A 17,319-nucleotide genomic window follows, 5' to 3' on the forward strand; every position below is an offset into this window, starting at 1 on the left:
GTTTTCAACGTGCTTTCTCAGCAGTAATTGAAACTTAAGAATTGAAGTTTTTATTATATTATTCACATTATAATTTAACTTTTGAATTTGGTCAGCTTTGTTAGGTTTTATGTTTCTTTATTTTCCTTGTGAAAGTTGTTTCATTGCTTTAGCCTTTTTCTCGTCTTCGCATCTTAATTTATTTTATTTTAATGAAGGCAGCAGCCTTAATTAAAAGTGGGATTGATGCACTATTAGGGACCTGAATTTATTAAAGAGTATAAATTTTTTTGTCAATAAATTTGGTAATTGTTATTATATTTAGGTATTTTTTTCTTCAATTAATCCCTTTCGCAATTATTTTCATATCAAGATTTTAATTTTTCTTCAGCCCCTAAATTTTACAGTTATTTTATAAATCATCGATTTTTTATCTAATCGATTGAATAATATTTAATTACTAAAAAATTAAGAATAAAAAATTAAAATATTATGATCACAAATAAATAAACATATATTTAACTTTTATTTTTTTTTATTTCTGGGTTTTATTTTATATTATGTTTTATTGGATTGGATTAGATTTTATGAGCCTAGGTTGAAAAATTAGGCAACAGAAGTCAAAAAAAAATGTTTCAACTGTAATTTTTAGTGATTCAAACATGTTTTGGTTCCTGATTCAAAGACTATTCCTAGCAATTCGCTTAAAATCTAATTTAATATCTTTGTCTAAATTGGTGCATTCACTTATTCCCGATTAAATTGATCTTCCAAATCTAACAACATTATTTTTTTTTCTTATGAAATTGATTATTTGAAGAAAAAAAATTATATAAGAGATAATATAATATTTGACCCTGAACTTAATAACTGAGGCCACTTTAATACATTTTTTTCAATTTGAACATTTAAATTGACAACTAGATATATTATGATCATTAAACTTAGATTCTATCAAAATTTGATGATGTGACAAGTGTTACTGTAACAGGAACAATGAATTGAGATTAATATAATAGTCCAAACAAAGGGGTTGAACCGATTGAGTCGAAAATTGATTGAAATTGGTAAAAATTAAAAACTGAAACAAAAATCGACAATTGAATTGACTTAATAATTTTTTATTTTTTAAATTTGTAGATATTTACAAAATTTTAACTATTGTTGGTTTGACAGTCAAGCAGGTCAAACTAGTTAAATCTAGAACCGGTGGTTTGACCTATTAAAACACAAGCTTGGTTATTAAAACACTGAATATGATACTCTAAAATTGTATCATACCATCGCCTAAAAAACTGTGTACATTTTTATTCAATGATGTAATATAATCTCAAAGTACCACATTTTCAAGCTTTTATATATTTCAAAATTAGGCACCAAAATGAACCTAATTTTACAACTTCGAGTGCCAAATTGGATAAAGAATACAGGTACTGAAATGACCATAATTACCAAATTTAGGGCAAAAAAATAATATTATGGCTTTATATAAATGGCACACTTTTTTCATTCAGTTTTTACCACGCGGTTCATGCTCGAAATCATTACGATTGACTAAGAACCTACAATAGTAATTCAACAAAATTAAATTTAGGTTAAAATGTGCTCTGAGTCCCTGTAATCTTCATACATTTAGAATTTAGTCTTTATACTTTAATTTTAATGAATTTAGCCTCTCTACTTTTCAAATTACAAAATTCAGATTTAATTGTTAACAGTAAAATTCTTTTGTTAATTTCTCTAGTATAACATTAAAAAAAAACCTCACTTTATGATGATGTAATTAATTTGAATTTAACAAAAAAATTAAACTGTATTAATAATTGAACTTGCATTTATAACTTCGAACGATTAAAATACCAAATTCCTTAAAATAAAAAGTAGACTGAATTCCGAACTTACAAATAGTAGAGGGACTTGAAACATATTTTAACCTTAGTTTATGATGTAATTCCTTGCAAAGAATTGGTGTTTGCCTGAAATTTTCAATTCGAATTAAAAGAAATTAAATAGTAAAAAGAAACAATAATGGAGTCTTAATTTCAATGAGTATGACTAATTCCAACATTAGTTTTGTTTCTTAATTTTGTTGGGGATAATCCAATAGCCAGATGCCAACGATCACTATCATGACAATATCTCGATACCAAAAAAATCTTTAAATTGTTTATTGAGTGTTAGCTTGATTGATATGAGTATTATTGTCAATACAGTAGGATATGAGTTCGAGTGCGCTAAAGCGCATTATCCTTTAATTTATGGGTTGGGAATGGGCTATGAGTAGTTTTAGGCATTGTGTCAAAAAAAGGAGATATGATTATAACATATAATGAGATTGTTTAAAAAAAAAACACCATCGTGGCTAATTATTCGACCTAATTTTTTTAAATTTAAACTCTTTCATAAGAATTGGAATGAGTAATCAATTGTTTCAATAACACTTAATTCAACAAGACTCGTTAATTATAATAGTTTTTCAGACACAGCGAACATGCATACTTACACGTCATTATATCTAAATCTAATTATTTAGATAACTTTTTGTTCTCGTGGAATTTAATTCTGTGTTTGAAATGTTACCTAATAATTGGACTTGGGTATAGTTATTTATAATTACATATGTGCGACGTGTAAGGGGGAACTCAATTTTTTTTGCAAGGGCTGAAATTAAATTATAAATTTTTGAAAGCTCCAAATATAATTTTATCATTTATTATTTTATAATTTCATCAGTTTTTAAGGGACCAAACAAGAAACTATTCATTTTCAATGGGATAAAGTACAGTTTCACTGTACGTTAACTTATAAGTCCATCGTTTATGAATGGACTAAATTAAAATTATTTCATATTTGAGGGGTCAAGGCCCTTACCTACCCCATTAAATTCACTTTTGACACCATATTTGGATAATATTTTAATTAGTGAGCCCATCGAATTAAGTATAATTAAAACACTTAAATTACAAGTTATATATTTTAATAGAGAGACTACGAAAACAGAGAATTACATGTTTAATTATATCATATAAAATGAAATAATAAATTTTCTGTGAACAATATTGTTTTTGGCTTATTTAATTTTTATACTTTTTTTCCTATTTATATCAATATATATTATCCATAAGAATAATGAAAAATATTTATATTTTAAAAAACAAAATAAAAAATTCTATGAGCTCTTAAGTTTGACATTTGATATTTATGAAAGCGATCCCTTTTGTTTATTATTGAAATGATAAGAAAAAAAAACAAATACATCAAAGGAATAATCCTAATTGGCTGCCATTTGACAATTAATTTGCAGCCTTAATTATCATAATTACAATATAAATAATAAACCTCTAAATAACTATAATCACAATTAGATTGAAACAAAATATAATTAAAATTAAAAGTGTTGATGAGTCGAGTTTGAATTTAATTTTTTTCAACCCGGCCTGCTTAGGCTTGTTTTACTATTTAAAAATAAGAAAATTTAAATAGGTTAAACCAGTCATTTGGGTGAGCTTAGAATTTTTGTGGAACCAGGTTTTGACTCGACTTAATTTTGCTCGTTAACACTTTTATCTAAACATAAACTTAAATAAAATAAATTTTGATTTAGAATTCGAACATAGTTTACATGGAGTGAGACTCAGATATGAAATTTTAAAAGTTTTAAGATGCCGAATCCCACCCTTAAAAGGTGTGATTTTGAATTTAAAATTTTTATCATAATTGTTGATTAATAATAATATGTATGATTAGTTTTAGTTTAAATATATTATTAAAAATTTAAATATCTTTTAAAATGTTTTATTTAACGTAAAAAGCAAGTTTTTTAGAATCAAATTTGTGGCTGAATCGATCAGGTCACTGGTTGTTGATATGACTAATTTATTTAATTCGAGTAAAAAAATTATTAAAATTCATAAAAAAATTAAAATTACAAATAAGAAAACCGATTAAACTACTTATTCAACCAATTTTTTAATCTACTTCAAACGGTCTATGCCAATTTACCGGACAACCAATGGAACATTTTTTTCAAATTAATACTTTAATTAATTCTCGGTCCAACCAATAGTCTAATTTTAAAAACAATAATAAAATGCTAGAAGTAATATTATTAAATTCATTTATTTATCCGTTATAATAAATGCATTTTTCAAATTTAACTTGTTATCCATTTATGAATCTCAACTCGATAATTATTTTTTAGAGATTTTAACTATTTTACTTTTTTTTTATCTAAAATAAATGATGGAATAAAAAAATTTATTAGAAATTCGGAATTCCTCGAGAGGAAAAAACAAAAGAAAAAAAAATAATTTATATTAATATTATTTTCAACAATCTAACGGTAATAAGATCCCGATCGAACGGTGTGATGGAAAGCTACCTGACAAATACATAATGACCACGTGCCTTCCCTTTCATGAACCCAACATTAAAAAAAGAGCAAGGGCAAAACCGTAATTGAATCATCCAAATGGCCCAGTCCCAAAGTTATAAGGTCAAATTTTATGAAAGGTCCCTTTAAATTGATCTTTTTTATTCTTCTATTTTTCGATATGTATTTTCAATATTGAGGCAAGCGTTTTTTTTTTCCATGTTAACTCTATCAAATAATCAATTTTATTTTATTTTTAAATATACAGTGATATGATTTATACACACTGTATTTTTTTTTACAGTTTCAAAATATCATATATATATTATCATTTTTATATGGAAAAAAATGTTCATCACTATAAATATATATCATATCATCATATATTTTTTTTAAATATTAAATTAAAATATATATCATATTCTGTAAAAAAATCGATTTAAAAGAAAAAGACTTAATGAAAATAAACATTTAAAGTAAAAAGATTAAATCGATAAGTCCTAGATCCTTTAGTAATTATATTCGAGTCTTACCATATACAATTGTTATACATGGGTCATTAAATACTATCATGCGTGGTTTTTATAGGTGGATTTTGTTCGGTTATATTCTAATTCATCAATTGTTTGTGTTTTGTATTAGTTTGATTCTACTTTATAGTTGCTCGAGCATGTGATTTGTTAAGAGTCTAATCTTTTGAGAAAGTTTTCAAAGTGTCGTCTATTGGGCACTCAACTGATCCTCCAACAATCGAATGTATTATTCTCTAGTAGGGAGTTTTATCTCTTGTACACTGTTGAGAGCCAATGTGCCATGAGCGGCCACCCGATGAGCTTGATTCATGGAGTTGAGAGAGCCTCAATTGATGAACCTGCAAGACTCAATGGAAAGTTGACAGTACAAGATATGTAATAATTATGAACCTCACTTGAGCACAAAGGGACTTAAACCACAAATATGAGGCATTTAGGTCACTTATTTGCAACCATGGTATCAACTACATGCCCTAAATGGTAACCTATATGCAATAGGGTAGGGGCTCAAATCTCAAAAGGACAAGACAAGACAAAACTTTAGTACAAGGATTCAATCTATTATTGATGGATAATACTTCAAAAAATTTTCTCGGGGGAGTTGGGATTCCCCACCTTATTTATTGTTGTAATGCACTTTTGATTGTACCGTATTTACATATGTAAACTCCCCCCAAAAAAACAAGACTAAAATATCAAAAGTAGAAGGCTAAATCCGAGAAAAAAACATAATAAAAGGACCTTTTATAAAATTTAACCAAAAGATATGATCCCCACGAGGCGCTAGCAAGAGAAGCTTCAAAAAGAGACGTTGACGCAGCATCTAGATTTCCAGGACCACCGGTCCCATTTCCGATCTCTCTCCCCCCACCCCCCCCCAAAAAAAAAACCGCTAAAAACAACCGCTCCTTCCTTCTTTCTCCCTTCATAATTTTCATATTAATCGCCGGTTTCCATAAACTACCGTACATCCTTTTTTATTTCCATTTTAACCCTTCGTTTAAATTTAGTTTCTCAATTTTATCCTTAGTCTTATTTTTTTTCAGCTTTATTAAAGCTATAGCAGCTTTGATTTTCGCTTATATTTTCCTTTTTTACTCTTCCAGGTCTCTTTCTCTTCTCTTCTTTTTCGATGAAGTTCTTAGCAGCTTTCATTTTCATTATTTAAAAAGCTTTTAAATTTAAATGAGGAATTACAATTTATTTTAATTTATGAAAGACTTCAAATGTGGATTTTCAATTTTGTTTTGTACGCGAGAATAGTTTTTTTTATATATATTTTCATTTTTTGTGTTTGTTGATCTAAAAAATTGTGTGTTTATCAGTACTAAAAAAACTGTGAATTTTGGAGTTTTACGTTGAAAATGCTCTGTTATATTGTGTTTTTAAGCTGTTTTTAGATTTTATTCTGTTTTTTTTTTCGCAGTGCTCGAGTATCGAGGTGGAAGAGTCTGGTTAAAAAGATTCAGATCAGAGCATAAATGAAGGGAAAACGACACTGTTTTGGTACTGAAGTTGTTATTTTCGTCAGTTATTTTCCAGGAAAAATAATTAAAAAAATGCAGAATGAGAAAAATAAATGAAAATATTTTATTTTTTCATGTATATAGTTCTTTTTTTTTTTTGGGGGGGGGGGGTGGGTTTAGCTTGCCGTTTAAGCATATGTTGGTGCCCACTAGGGAAAGTTTTCTACTCTTTCAAGAAGTAAAAATAAATATTTTCGCTTTTTCTTAAATAATTTTTTTAGTAGGGAGGGAGGTTTCCATATTATCTACTAGATTCATTGACATTTATTTTCTGTTTCCATTTTTTAAATGTTCTTTTAGTTGATGTTTAACCTTAAAGAATAAGGTATGGAAATCAAATCATTTTCAGATTTGTTGGATAAAACTTTATGATTAGTTCGTTGTTACTGATATTGGCAATCAATTTTCTTTAGTTAGTTGTTTTGGTAATCAAATAATCATGATTTGCTTCTTCTTGCAGATAGATTATGGTTGTGAAAGGATGGGCCTAGGCCTAATATTTTCTTTGGCTGCCACAACAAACTAGCTTGCATTTTTAGGAAAGCAACAGTGAGTTTGTATAGTTGAGTACCTCTTGAGTTTGATTTTTCTTTTTTCCAATCTGTTTGAGAATGTGAAAATTCATGGGTCTATTTTTATATAATGTGTGGTAGGGCTAGTAACTGTAGAAGAGGAGTGTGAAAAATGGGGGCAATTGGTGGGGAAGAGTTGAAGAAGTTGGAGAAGGAACAGAAGGTCCAACTGGCTGCTGCTCGTGAGGAGAGGATTCTTGTGCTGGTGAGGTTGAGGCCTTTGAGTGACCAGGAAATTGTAGCAAATGAAGTTGCTGATTGGGAGTGCATCAATGACAGTACTATCCTATACCGGAACACCCTCCGGGAAGGATCCACATTCCCGTCTGCCTATACATTCGGTAAGCAAACTCCCCCTATTTTCATGTCTTTGTTGTGATCTAATAAATTTTGTTGCATTAAAATATGATAACCAGCTCCCAGTTTCTAGCTCACATTTGCTGCCGTAGGCATTTGTCTTTTAAAACTTTGATATACTTAAATGATAATAAATTTGTCCTTTAATAAATCTGGTTAATTGAACCTAGGCCAGCTTTATGAGGGTACTGTAAATTGTTGGCTTAAGTTCAAAATTAGGTGTTAAAGCATCAAACGTGGAAATTGTTATTTCTGTTGTGCGCTTCGGATTGACAAGCAATTTTGATCAATAGATTGTATCTTCTTTCTTCCTTTTTATGGTGGGGACAGATAGAGTATTTCGGGGTGACTGCTCGACAAAGCAAGTGTACGAGAAAGGAGCCAAGGAGATTGCTCTTTCAGTTGTTAATGGTCTTAATTGTAAGTATGGTTATTGGCATCTTGGTAAATGTTCTCTGTTGATAAACTTCATGGCAAGTAAAAAGGTCTCTAACAATTTTCTTCCTTCTGTTCCCCAGCTAGCATTTTTGCTTATGGACAAACTAGCAGTGGGAAGACATACACAATGAATGGAATAACTGAGTATACTGTTGCAGATATATTTGACTACATAAACAGAGTAATGAAAGTTTTAACTCATTTTTCTTTCATCATGTTGCATTTTCTCACGATTATTCTTTAAAAGCATTTTTTTCACATAGTACTGATATTATCACTGCAGCATGAAGAGAGAGCATTTGTTTTGAAGTTCTCAGCAATTGAGATATACAATGAAGCCATTAGAGACCTCTTAACCTCAGGTAACACCCAACTTAGGCTGCGTGATGATCCTGAGGTGAGTAGCAACATCCATATTATAATATTTGTTTCATTTTCTTGCGCTTATGGTTGCTCTAACAAGTTCATTTTGTCAGAGAGGAACTATTGTGGAAAAAGTCACAGAGGAACCCCTGAAGGACTGGAACCATTTGAAAGAACTACTTGCAATTTGTGAAGGTAGAGCATTTTCAAAGTTCTCTGTTTACTTGATGATGTTGCACTCTTGCATCATTATGGATTATTAGTAATTTTCTAATGCATTGCATTGTTGCAGCTCAAAGAAGGATAGGTGAGACTTCCTTGAATGAGAGAAGCTCCCGATCTCATCAAATTATAAGATTGGTATTCTCCCTTGCCCTTCTCTTGCTTGAACATTTAATTGCTAATGTTGAGTTTTTCTTTCCCTTTTTAGCTTACCATAATGTCCATTCTAACTTTTGTAGACAATTGAAAGCTCTGCTCGTGAGTTCCTAGGAAAAGAAAATTCAACAAGCCTTGCAGCAAGTGTGGTATGGCTCATGTAATTTACTTTCACACTTTAAGTTCATAAGTTGTTATTCTCAAATGAAAAAAAAAAAAAAAAGTGATGCAAAAATGGTATTTGAGTGCAGAATTTTATTGATTTGGCCGGAAGTGAGCGAGCATCCCAGGCCTTATCCACTGGGGCAAGACTGAAAGAGGGTTGCCACATAAATCGTAGTTTACTTACTCTGTCAACTGTTGTTCGCAAGCTAAGGTTGATTGGATTATCATATATCTAAAGTGTTCTTTTTTTTCATTTCAATCACCAGCAAGAGATTATTTAATGTCTAATTTCTTTAAGCATAGTTGTCTTGATTGTTTAAGGAGTTATATTTCATTACTGTGAGGTTGATTGAGCTCCTATTCGTTCAATTTATGGTTGTCACTTTTCAATTTTAAATTGAAGCAAAGAGTATGGGGCATAGTTTTATGACAGTTTGCTTAATTAGATTCAGTGTTGAATTTTTCTCAATGACACTAATATGTGAATAACTATTTACTATATTCTTTAGGGATAACTATTCATATCCAGTTGGATTTGAAGTAATTATTACCACAATAGCGTCTTCAAGTACAGGATATTGATGATGTAGAAAAAGGCAATGTCTTGTTAAACTATTGTCACCTACTATATTTGCTCAACTCATCAATTTTAAATTGAAACACAGACTGTGGGGCATAGTTTTATGACAGTTTGCTTAATTAGATTCAGTGTTGAATCTTTCTCATTGACACTAATATTTGAATAACTATTTACTATATTCTTTAGGGATAATTATTCATATCCAGTTGGATTTGTAGTAATTATTACTACAATAATGTGTTCAAGTACAGAATATTGATGATGTAGAAAAAGACAATGTCTTGTTAAACTATTGTCACCCACTATAATTGCTCAACTCATCAACGGTTTGCTATGGTGGATGCAGTAAAGGCAGACAAGGACATATCAATTATAGGGATTCTAAGCTGACACGCTTACTGCAGCCCTGTTTGGGTGGCAATGCCAGGACTGCCATCATATGTACCTTGAGCCCCGCACGGAGCCATGTTGAACAAACCAGAAATACTCTTCTGTTTGCTTGTTGTGCAAAAGAAGTTACTACAAAAGCGCAGGTCAATGTGGTCATGTCTGATAAGGCCTTAGTTAAGCATTTACAAAGAGAGGTGGCCAGGTTAGAAAGTGAACTCAGGAGTCCTGTGCCTCCTTCCTCAAACAGTGACTATGCAACTTTACTGAGAAAGAAAGATCTTCAGATCCAAAAGGTAACCATCCCCTTTGGGAAATTTATTAAGGATGTCAAGGGGTCCTCTTTAATGAACAAAATTATTATTTTGTCTTGTCTAATATGCAACATATGCAACTGCGTCTCTTTATCTTTCCTAGCATGATAAAAGTGAAACAAAAACATGTTGGTGAATCATGCATTCTATGTTAAAACTTATAAAGCTTGGGTGATATAAAATTAAATGCAAATGGCTGAAACTTCAGCATAGTACACAGATAGATACTTTTGCTTGTGGAAAATTAGGCTGCAAGCAAATTGTTGTCTTCTGACTAAGAAGCCTACCGATTTGAGGTGTCTGACATGTAAAATACAGAAGGGAAAGCCGAGGCATTTGCATGTTACATGTCACCTAACATTGTTTACATGACTCTGCACTATTCAGATGGAGAAGGAGATTAGAGAGTTGACTATGCAATGTGATCTTGCTCAATCTCGGGTCAAGGATCTGCTAAGGATGATTGGAAATGATCAAGAGTCGGTACAATCGGTACGTGTTATTGCCTATGGTATCCTTGCATGTCGTGCTTTCACTGAATAGAGTGCCTATAGCAACATTATTCATTATTTTCTTTTTGATGTATATTGTTCATAAAATTTTCATTTCTTAATGTTGGTTAATAGTTCCATTTTTGGACCGACACTTCTTTCCCTTTTTCTGATCAGGCAAGAATCAATTACCATCCTAATCAACAAGCTGCGGATACATGGGAAGATGACTATTCAGCATCAGAGTCATCATGTTTGGCTGATTCTAATCAATTTCATGTGCATGTTCGAAAATTTAATCCAATCCATGGTTATGACGACACAGAGAGCACGAGTAATCATGAAGAGCCCTATCACAAGCCTCTGAACAATCATGGAGATCATTCCATGACTGATTCTGCGCAAAGCTTGGAGACTCAAGGTGAAATTGCTGATGACCCCGATGAATACTGCAAAGAGGTCCAATGTATTGACACGGAAGGATCAGGCAGGGATAATAATAATTCTGAATCTCTTGCCGTACCAAATGGTGAAAGTGAAGGACGATTGGCATTGACATTAAATGGAGTTGGAGATGTGGCTGGCCAGGAAACAATGTCTACCCCAATGAATGGAGATAGAGAAGCAAATCGTATTCAAAATAGCCTGAAGTTGAGTAGGAGCTGGAGTTGTAGAGATGATGTCACGGGTGGTACATCTTCTCCATATATGGACGGAGAACATAATGAAAGCACCCCGCCTAATGGGTTAGAGAAAGGCTTTCCTGGAAGACCAGATGGTTACCAAAAGAAATTTCCTTCATTAAACTATGATGCCAATAATGGGCGGCTCTCCCGGAATGATTCTCTGTCTTCTCTTGGGAGTGCTTCCGTCCAGACTTCTGCAGACGAGCAAATTACTAGTATTCATACTTTTGTTGCTGGACTGAAGAGACAACTTGATGGCCAGGTGAGAATATGCCTATCATTTTCTGTGGTGGAAACTTTAAAATATGCAATTGGGCATGTCTCATTTGATTTCTTTGCAAATGTGTGGTACTTTCATCACAGGTTCAGGATACCAGTCTAGAAGTAGATGAGTCTGGAATGAGTATGAAAGGTGCAGGATTGGATCCAATGCATGAAGCATCAGGCACTCCTTTGGATTGGCCCCTGGAATTTGAGAGGTTGCAGAGAGCAATACTCGAACTTTGGCAAGCTTGCAATGTTTCCTTGGTTCACAGAACATATTTCTTCCTCCTCTTTAAAGGTGATCGAACCGATTCAATTTACATGGAGGTAGAGATTAGGAGACTTACCTTCCTCAAGGAAACATTTTCTCAAGGAAATCAAGCCGTAGAAGATGGTCGCACACTAACACTGGCTTCAAGGTTCTCTCTCTTTCTCTCTCTTGCAGCCATTGATTGCCTAATGGGCTATGAACAGTATATGTGAAAACACTGTACTTGATTGATTCCTTGCTTGAACAAAGGATATATATGATATATGTCGGTCTTTGTCAGCATAGCAAAATTTTCTTCTCTTGAAAACTATAGGAGGTTGCATTATCTAATGTTGACATCGATTATTTCTTATCCGTAACATCTTTGTGGATACTGACTGTTGATACTTGGAGCAAAATTTTCCTGTCTTGAAATCTCAATATCGAATAGAAAATATATAGTGTTGATACTAATTGCCGCATATCCGTGAAGTGTGCTTTAGTTTTCTTCTTGTAGTATTTATACTATGGAGTAATGAATATCAAATAGATAATAACTGGCTGGGTCGTGTTAGTGGCCTAGTACTCGTTTGAAGTCTTTTCCATGGTGACTTTGTTGCTGATTTATGTTTACTTTCTTCCAGCATATGTGTTACATTATCCCTTCCATATAATTTCTACTTGTCTCAATTGGTTAATTTATTGATGCAGTGTGAGAGCTCTTCGGTGTGAGAGACGAACTTTAAGCAAGCTAATGCGTAAAAGGTTTTCAGAAGAAGAGAGACAAAAACTGTATCTGAAATGGGGTATTTCGTTAAACTCAAAGCAGAGAAGGTTGCAACTGGTGAACCAGTTGTGGAGCAAAAACAAGGATATGGATCACGTCACAGAGAGCGCCACCATCGTTGCAAAGCTGATTAGGTTTGTAGAGCAGGGACGTGCTCTCAAGGAAATGTTCGGGCTTAGCTTTACTCCTCCACGGCCTAGGCGGAGATCCTATGGTTGGAAAAACAGCATGGCTTCTCTTATATGAGCCTATATATCAACATCTGTATACAGCCATAGAAGGTATTTTTCTTTAAAAGATTATAGGCCATGTTAGCATTCTTTTTAATGATTGAAATTGTTAAACAGATTGTAATGATTATCAGATAGAGTGGTGTATGAATGTATATCTCATATCCAAAAACTGGCTTTTACGCAATAGTCTTCAGCCGATTCGGGTTTGTGTGTATCTCCCTGTATTGGTTCTTAGGTGACATGAATATGGAAATATGACGTTCTGATTTTGTTATCTCCGTTTCATGAATGTGTAGGAAATTTGTGTACTTGTATTATTCACGGGCTATAATCGTGTTCAAGGTCTTATATTTATATAAATTTTGATAGATTGCTTATTCTTACATATGATTGTTATGTTTGTGCTGTATTTATATTTTAATTTGGGAAATGATGCATGGAGGAGCAAATAATAAACTCAACGTTGATGTGGAATTTTAATATGCTTTTCTAAATTAAATAACGTGATATATTACCCATTTTACCTATTTTTACATTCAATCTAAATCCCTAAATTGAAGAACATTCATTCGATAGAAAGATAGTTATAGGAACAAGCAACGAGAGCATTGGCTGAAGTGAGTGGTTCGAGGCATGTTTGTTGGCTGAAGTGAGTTCATCCAGCCTCAGAGATTAGAGTTCGATCTGTAGGTTACGATATGAATAATTTGTATCTAAGGAAAATAATATCATTAAAATTTTAAATAATTATTTTTAACATATTGTATACAAGTTATCAATATGATGTGTACTTATAATTAAAATTTGATCAATATGTTTTAAATACACTCAATGCTAGATTTGAGCTCAGATTTGATGTTTAAGCTGACGGGTTGGCTAGATTAATAAAATGACTTAATTGATACTTTGAGGGTTAAATTAAAATAAAAAACTAATATAAAATTTGTAAATATTTTGGAGATGTGTGGTGCAATTAACTTATTATAACTTGAAAGAGAATAAAACGCTGCCGTTTCATCATTAATGGGTCCGCGCCCGCGGTCGTAGATCAATCAACGCTTTCCCACTATCTGAACTGAAACCGTGTGGGAAAAGCCTGAGAGAGGAGAAAAAAATCAAAAGGCAAAAGCAACTGAAATGAGTGGAGCCTCGACGGCGGCGTATTTAGCTCGAAGAGCGGCGCAAAAGGAGAGGGTTCGGATCCTCTACCGCCGTGCCCTGAAAGACACACTCAACTGGGCCGTCCATCGCCACCTCTTCTATCAAGATGTAATTCCTCAAATCCTCAAATCTCCCAATATCTCATCTTTTCACAATTGTTTTCCCATTCAATTGAATCTATAATTTATATTATTTATTTTTCTTAGGCTTCTGACCTTCGCGAGAAATTCGAAGCCAACAAGCATGTGGTTCGTCTCCCTCGTTACTCATCTTCATATCATTTGATTTTTTTAAAAGTAAACTTGAACGAGTATTCGTTATCTGTGAATGTGAAGTACATTATTTTATTATTACCTTTTCTTTTTTTATGATGATAATTTGAGCACATTGAACTTCTGCATTAAACTTATCGATTCGGCCGTTTCAGTTTAAAAAAAAAGACTGACTTAATCAGCTCAATCGATAACCTTAGGTTTATTTCTGCACTTGTAAATAGTCATTGTGATAGTCAGAATGGTTTAAAGTTTTTTTTTAAAATGGTTAACTCTGTGGCTATTTTGGTTGTGCATTTTACAATTTGGTGTGTTTTTACAGGAAGATCTTGATACAATTGACAAAATGATAGATGCAGGTGAAGCAACTTATAATAAGTGGCGGCATCCCGATCCTTATATCGGTATGTACTTTATTTTTTTCGTCGGTAGTTTTGTCAAGAGAGTTTTGTTTTGAATTAATGGGACATGCAAAACTGTCTTTCTGTGGATGCGTAGACTTGTCTCAAAGAAAAACGGATAGGATAGAAGTGAGTGTCATATGGTTGGATATTGAATTTTATGTTGTCTCAATAAATCTTGTGTGGAAAGTATTTGTAAGTGAATTTTTGGATTCATAGGTTGTTTTGAAACGTTCTTTTAAAACAATTGAGAGGAGAATACCACAGAATTTTGAAAAGGGAATGAAATCTCGTCAATAACTAATTAGTTATTATAGGATGATAGTCTGATGATACTAGTGAACTTTCATTGATTGTGTGAAACAATCCAAATGAGAGCCAAGGTTTGCTGAAGTAGCTGAAGAGAAATGCTACTTAACTATTACTATGTCAATTCACCTCTCATTGCTCAGCGGCATCTCTTGTTCACTTACATTCTTGTGTTTGGTCCATCAATTGTTGGTTATTGTTGATTAGCTCTCGCTTTTGTTATTGCATGTGATTGATTGGCTGTGATATTGGTAGGTTTCTTATAAGATGCTTATTTTTTCGTATTTTAAACCTTTTACAGTGTTTTAAGCTTATGTACTAAGTTCATTTGCAGTTCCTTGGGCTCCTGGTGGTTCCAAGTTTACTCGAAACCCTGTCCCACCTTCTGGGGTAAGTGTTATTTGTTCATTTCTTGCTACCCGTGTTTTCTTTCCCACATTCCATGCTGTTTGGCTCATTGCCCTCGTCTATAGTTATCCATCAATTATCATCCCAATAGACAATTTATTTATACTGCGGAGTAGAAGAAGAAAACTAGAAGAGTAACTCAAGCCATTTTGCTTATCTTGTTTTTACTACTCGATAGCAGATGGTTTAGTATCAAAATTTCATCTAAATTGGCTTGCAACTTCTCAATATACATGACATTGAGTTGTTTAATGTTTGTTGCTTACCTATATCATTTACGTGCCATCAGCTATTATTTGCTAAATTTTTTATTGGCTTTATTATTGCTCATCCGGTTCTGATTGTTCACTCTTGATGCAGATCGAGATCTTGTATGATTATGGTCAAGAAGAAAATGACTAAGCCATCCATCTTTTCAACTTCCCAAGAAATAAAGGTTAGCCATATACTGTATCTAGATTTACATCATTCATTGTATAATTTCCTTAATAAATTTTGGTTTGTCTCAAATAACTGCCTTCTGGTTGGCGGCACTGCTCTTGAAAGTATAGTTGCAAAAATCTCTTGGATTTGTACTGAAAAATACATTTTTATGTTGAGGATTGAACTTCTCCACCTTTACAACATGGTTTAAGTTTGAAATTGCATGTCTAGGGAGATACCTAACTGATAGTCAAACCAATTAGGCCACCAGTTCCCTATTCGACCGCTGGTCCAACAATAATTAAATAAATTCATAAAAATTAATGAAAATTTTAAAATATATATATAAACTGGTTCAACCGCTGGCTTTTTAACAGTTTCAAGCAGTTCACACTGAGGCTGATTCAATCCCTTTGTCTAGACTGGTATACCGGCCAGTTCCCAGTCCAACCGGCTGGTCCATTCTGGTTTCAACAACACTGGATATATGTGCTAGAAGTAATAGAAGTTCTATTTTATTTGAATTCTAGAGGGTTTTCTTTTTGGTCCTGAAATTATTGTAGTTTATTTAGGAAGTGGTTGGATGTGTTATTTCACCGAATTGAATTTATGGGATGCTATTCTACATGTTTTGTCTCTTCTAAATTTGTATATTTTTGCACTAAGGTCTGAACCCTTCCAAAGCGTACTCTTTGATGAGAAAATTCAATGCAAAATCACATAGACTGTGATAGCAAGTGCCTTTCTTGCCCGCTCTTCCCAATTTGGTTATTTTTTAATGTCGGAACTTTTAATTTTCAGTTGATGCAGGTCTAAAGGATCGTGGAGTGTGTAACGAGTGATCTAGGACAGCAACTAATTTGCATTACTTCAATTGAAACGAGATAAGGCTTTTAATAACATTTATGGTGATTCTCCATTGTGCTTATTGTTGTGTGCCTGGTGTTTTGTATAATAAAAGATCATTGGTCTGATTGAAGGTACAAAATGCTTGCTTACATGGCATGGAACTACAACGATCTTGAATCTTTCTTGTCATAAACTATATTTCTCTTAATTTTATATGCAGTTTTTTTTATAAATTTGTTTATGGCTATGTCAATGGTCGGTAATTGAACAGCCGGAGACATTAGAATAAAGGGGCCGGTTCCTTGACATTGCGGGTTGTAATGTAGGTGTCCTAAGTGTTTTTCTTGACATTACTTTGTTTTACAAGAGGGACCAAAGCTTGAAAATAAGGTTTAAGGTTTCAGATGTTGAAATTCGGTTTCTGAATCCGGCGAATGTTATCTTTTAAAGGTTAATTACATGAAGTAACCAGATCAAATCCGTGCTCTTTGGCATTACTTGTCCTACATTGTTCCCATACTGAGATTAAAGAAAAATGGAGCGGCTGGAACCATGAGTTCTGAAGAAGCTTGTTTCCCCACAAACTCAACACTTGCCTAGTCCACATTTGAAAATACAAGCAAAGAGTCAGATGATAACAAAGCAAGTAAATGCTTGGTTTTTTACTCATTGATACAGCCAATGCTTGCTCTTTATTTATGAGAACGGTAACATACATTCAGGTAGCAAAATGCTAATTTGAACCATTTGATAGATTTCGAATCAAGTGGCCGGGAGAGAGAGGGGTGTTTTTCTGTTTGAAAGGCAAAGTATCTAACCGT

General features: G+C 32.9%; 2 protein-coding genes across 6 annotated transcripts; both read left to right on the forward strand.

The window, feature by feature from the left end:
* Window positions 1-5,717: 5,717 nt before the first annotated feature.
* LOC107927935 (kinesin-like protein KIN-7E) lies at window positions 5,718-12,992 on the forward strand. 5 transcript variants are annotated; one of them, XM_016859064.2, is made up of 16 exons: window positions 5,718-5,990; window positions 6,311-6,390; window positions 6,871-6,972; window positions 7,064-7,323; window positions 7,670-7,759; window positions 7,858-7,958; window positions 8,061-8,174; window positions 8,254-8,335; window positions 8,433-8,500; window positions 8,602-8,667; window positions 8,770-8,894; window positions 9,610-9,946; window positions 10,352-10,456; window positions 10,633-11,403; window positions 11,505-11,824; window positions 12,367-12,992. In XM_016859064.2, the coding sequence occupies exons 4-16, from the start codon at window positions 7,095-7,097 to the stop codon at window positions 12,686-12,688; spliced, it is 2,730 nt and encodes a 909-aa protein (XP_016714553.2). In that variant the 5' UTR covers window positions 5,718-5,990; window positions 6,311-6,390; window positions 6,871-6,972; window positions 7,064-7,094; the 3' UTR covers window positions 12,689-12,992. The 5 variants fall into 5 exon arrangements, with proteins under 5 accessions (XP_016714553.2, XP_040958836.1, XP_016714552.2 ...); XM_041102902.1 differs by having other exon boundaries at window positions 6,871-6,959; XM_016859063.2 differs by having other exon boundaries at window positions 5,989-6,390.
* A 673-nt stretch (window positions 12,993-13,665) lies between these two features.
* Window positions 13,666-16,731, forward strand: LOC107928019 (NADH dehydrogenase [ubiquinone] 1 beta subcomplex subunit 9). The gene is made up of 6 exons (XM_016859178.2): window positions 13,666-13,944; window positions 14,043-14,084; window positions 14,431-14,512; window positions 15,153-15,208; window positions 15,587-15,662; window positions 16,451-16,731. Exons 1-5 carry the CDS (start codon window positions 13,813-13,815, stop codon window positions 15,626-15,628), a joined length of 354 nt encoding a protein of 117 aa, XP_016714667.1. The 5' UTR covers window positions 13,666-13,812; the 3' UTR covers window positions 15,629-15,662; window positions 16,451-16,731.
* The last annotated feature ends 588 nt before the right edge of the window (window positions 16,732-17,319 follow it).

Source organism: Gossypium hirsutum, chromosome A03 (genome assembly GCF_007990345.1).
Source record: "Gossypium hirsutum isolate 1008001.06 chromosome A03, Gossypium_hirsutum_v2.1, whole genome shotgun sequence".
NCBI classification, from domain to species: Eukaryota; Viridiplantae; Streptophyta; class Magnoliopsida; order Malvales; family Malvaceae; genus Gossypium; species Gossypium hirsutum.

Coding starts and splice junctions, on each gene's coding strand:
- LOC107928019 (XM_016859178.2), top strand. CDS start 13,813: ATGAGTGGAGCCTCGACGGCGGCGTATTTAGCTCGAAGAGCGGCGCAA. Junction 14,085..14,430: donor TCGAAGCCAACAAGCATGTG/GTTCGTCTCCCT, acceptor GTGTTTTTACAG/GAAGATCTTGATACAATTGA. Junction 14,513..15,152: donor GCATCCCGATCCTTATATCG/GTATGTACTTTA, acceptor GTTCATTTGCAG/TTCCTTGGGCTCCTGGTGGT.
- LOC107927935 (XM_016859064.2), top strand. CDS start 7,095: ATGGGGGCAATTGGTGGGGAAGAGTTGAAGAAGTTGGAGAAGGAACAG. Junction 8,336..8,432: donor ACTACTTGCAATTTGTGAAG/GTAGAGCATTTT, acceptor GCATTGTTGCAG/CTCAAAGAAGGATAGGTGAG. Junction 11,825..12,366: donor ACACTAACACTGGCTTCAAG/GTTCTCTCTCTT, acceptor TTATTGATGCAG/TGTGAGAGCTCTTCGGTGTG.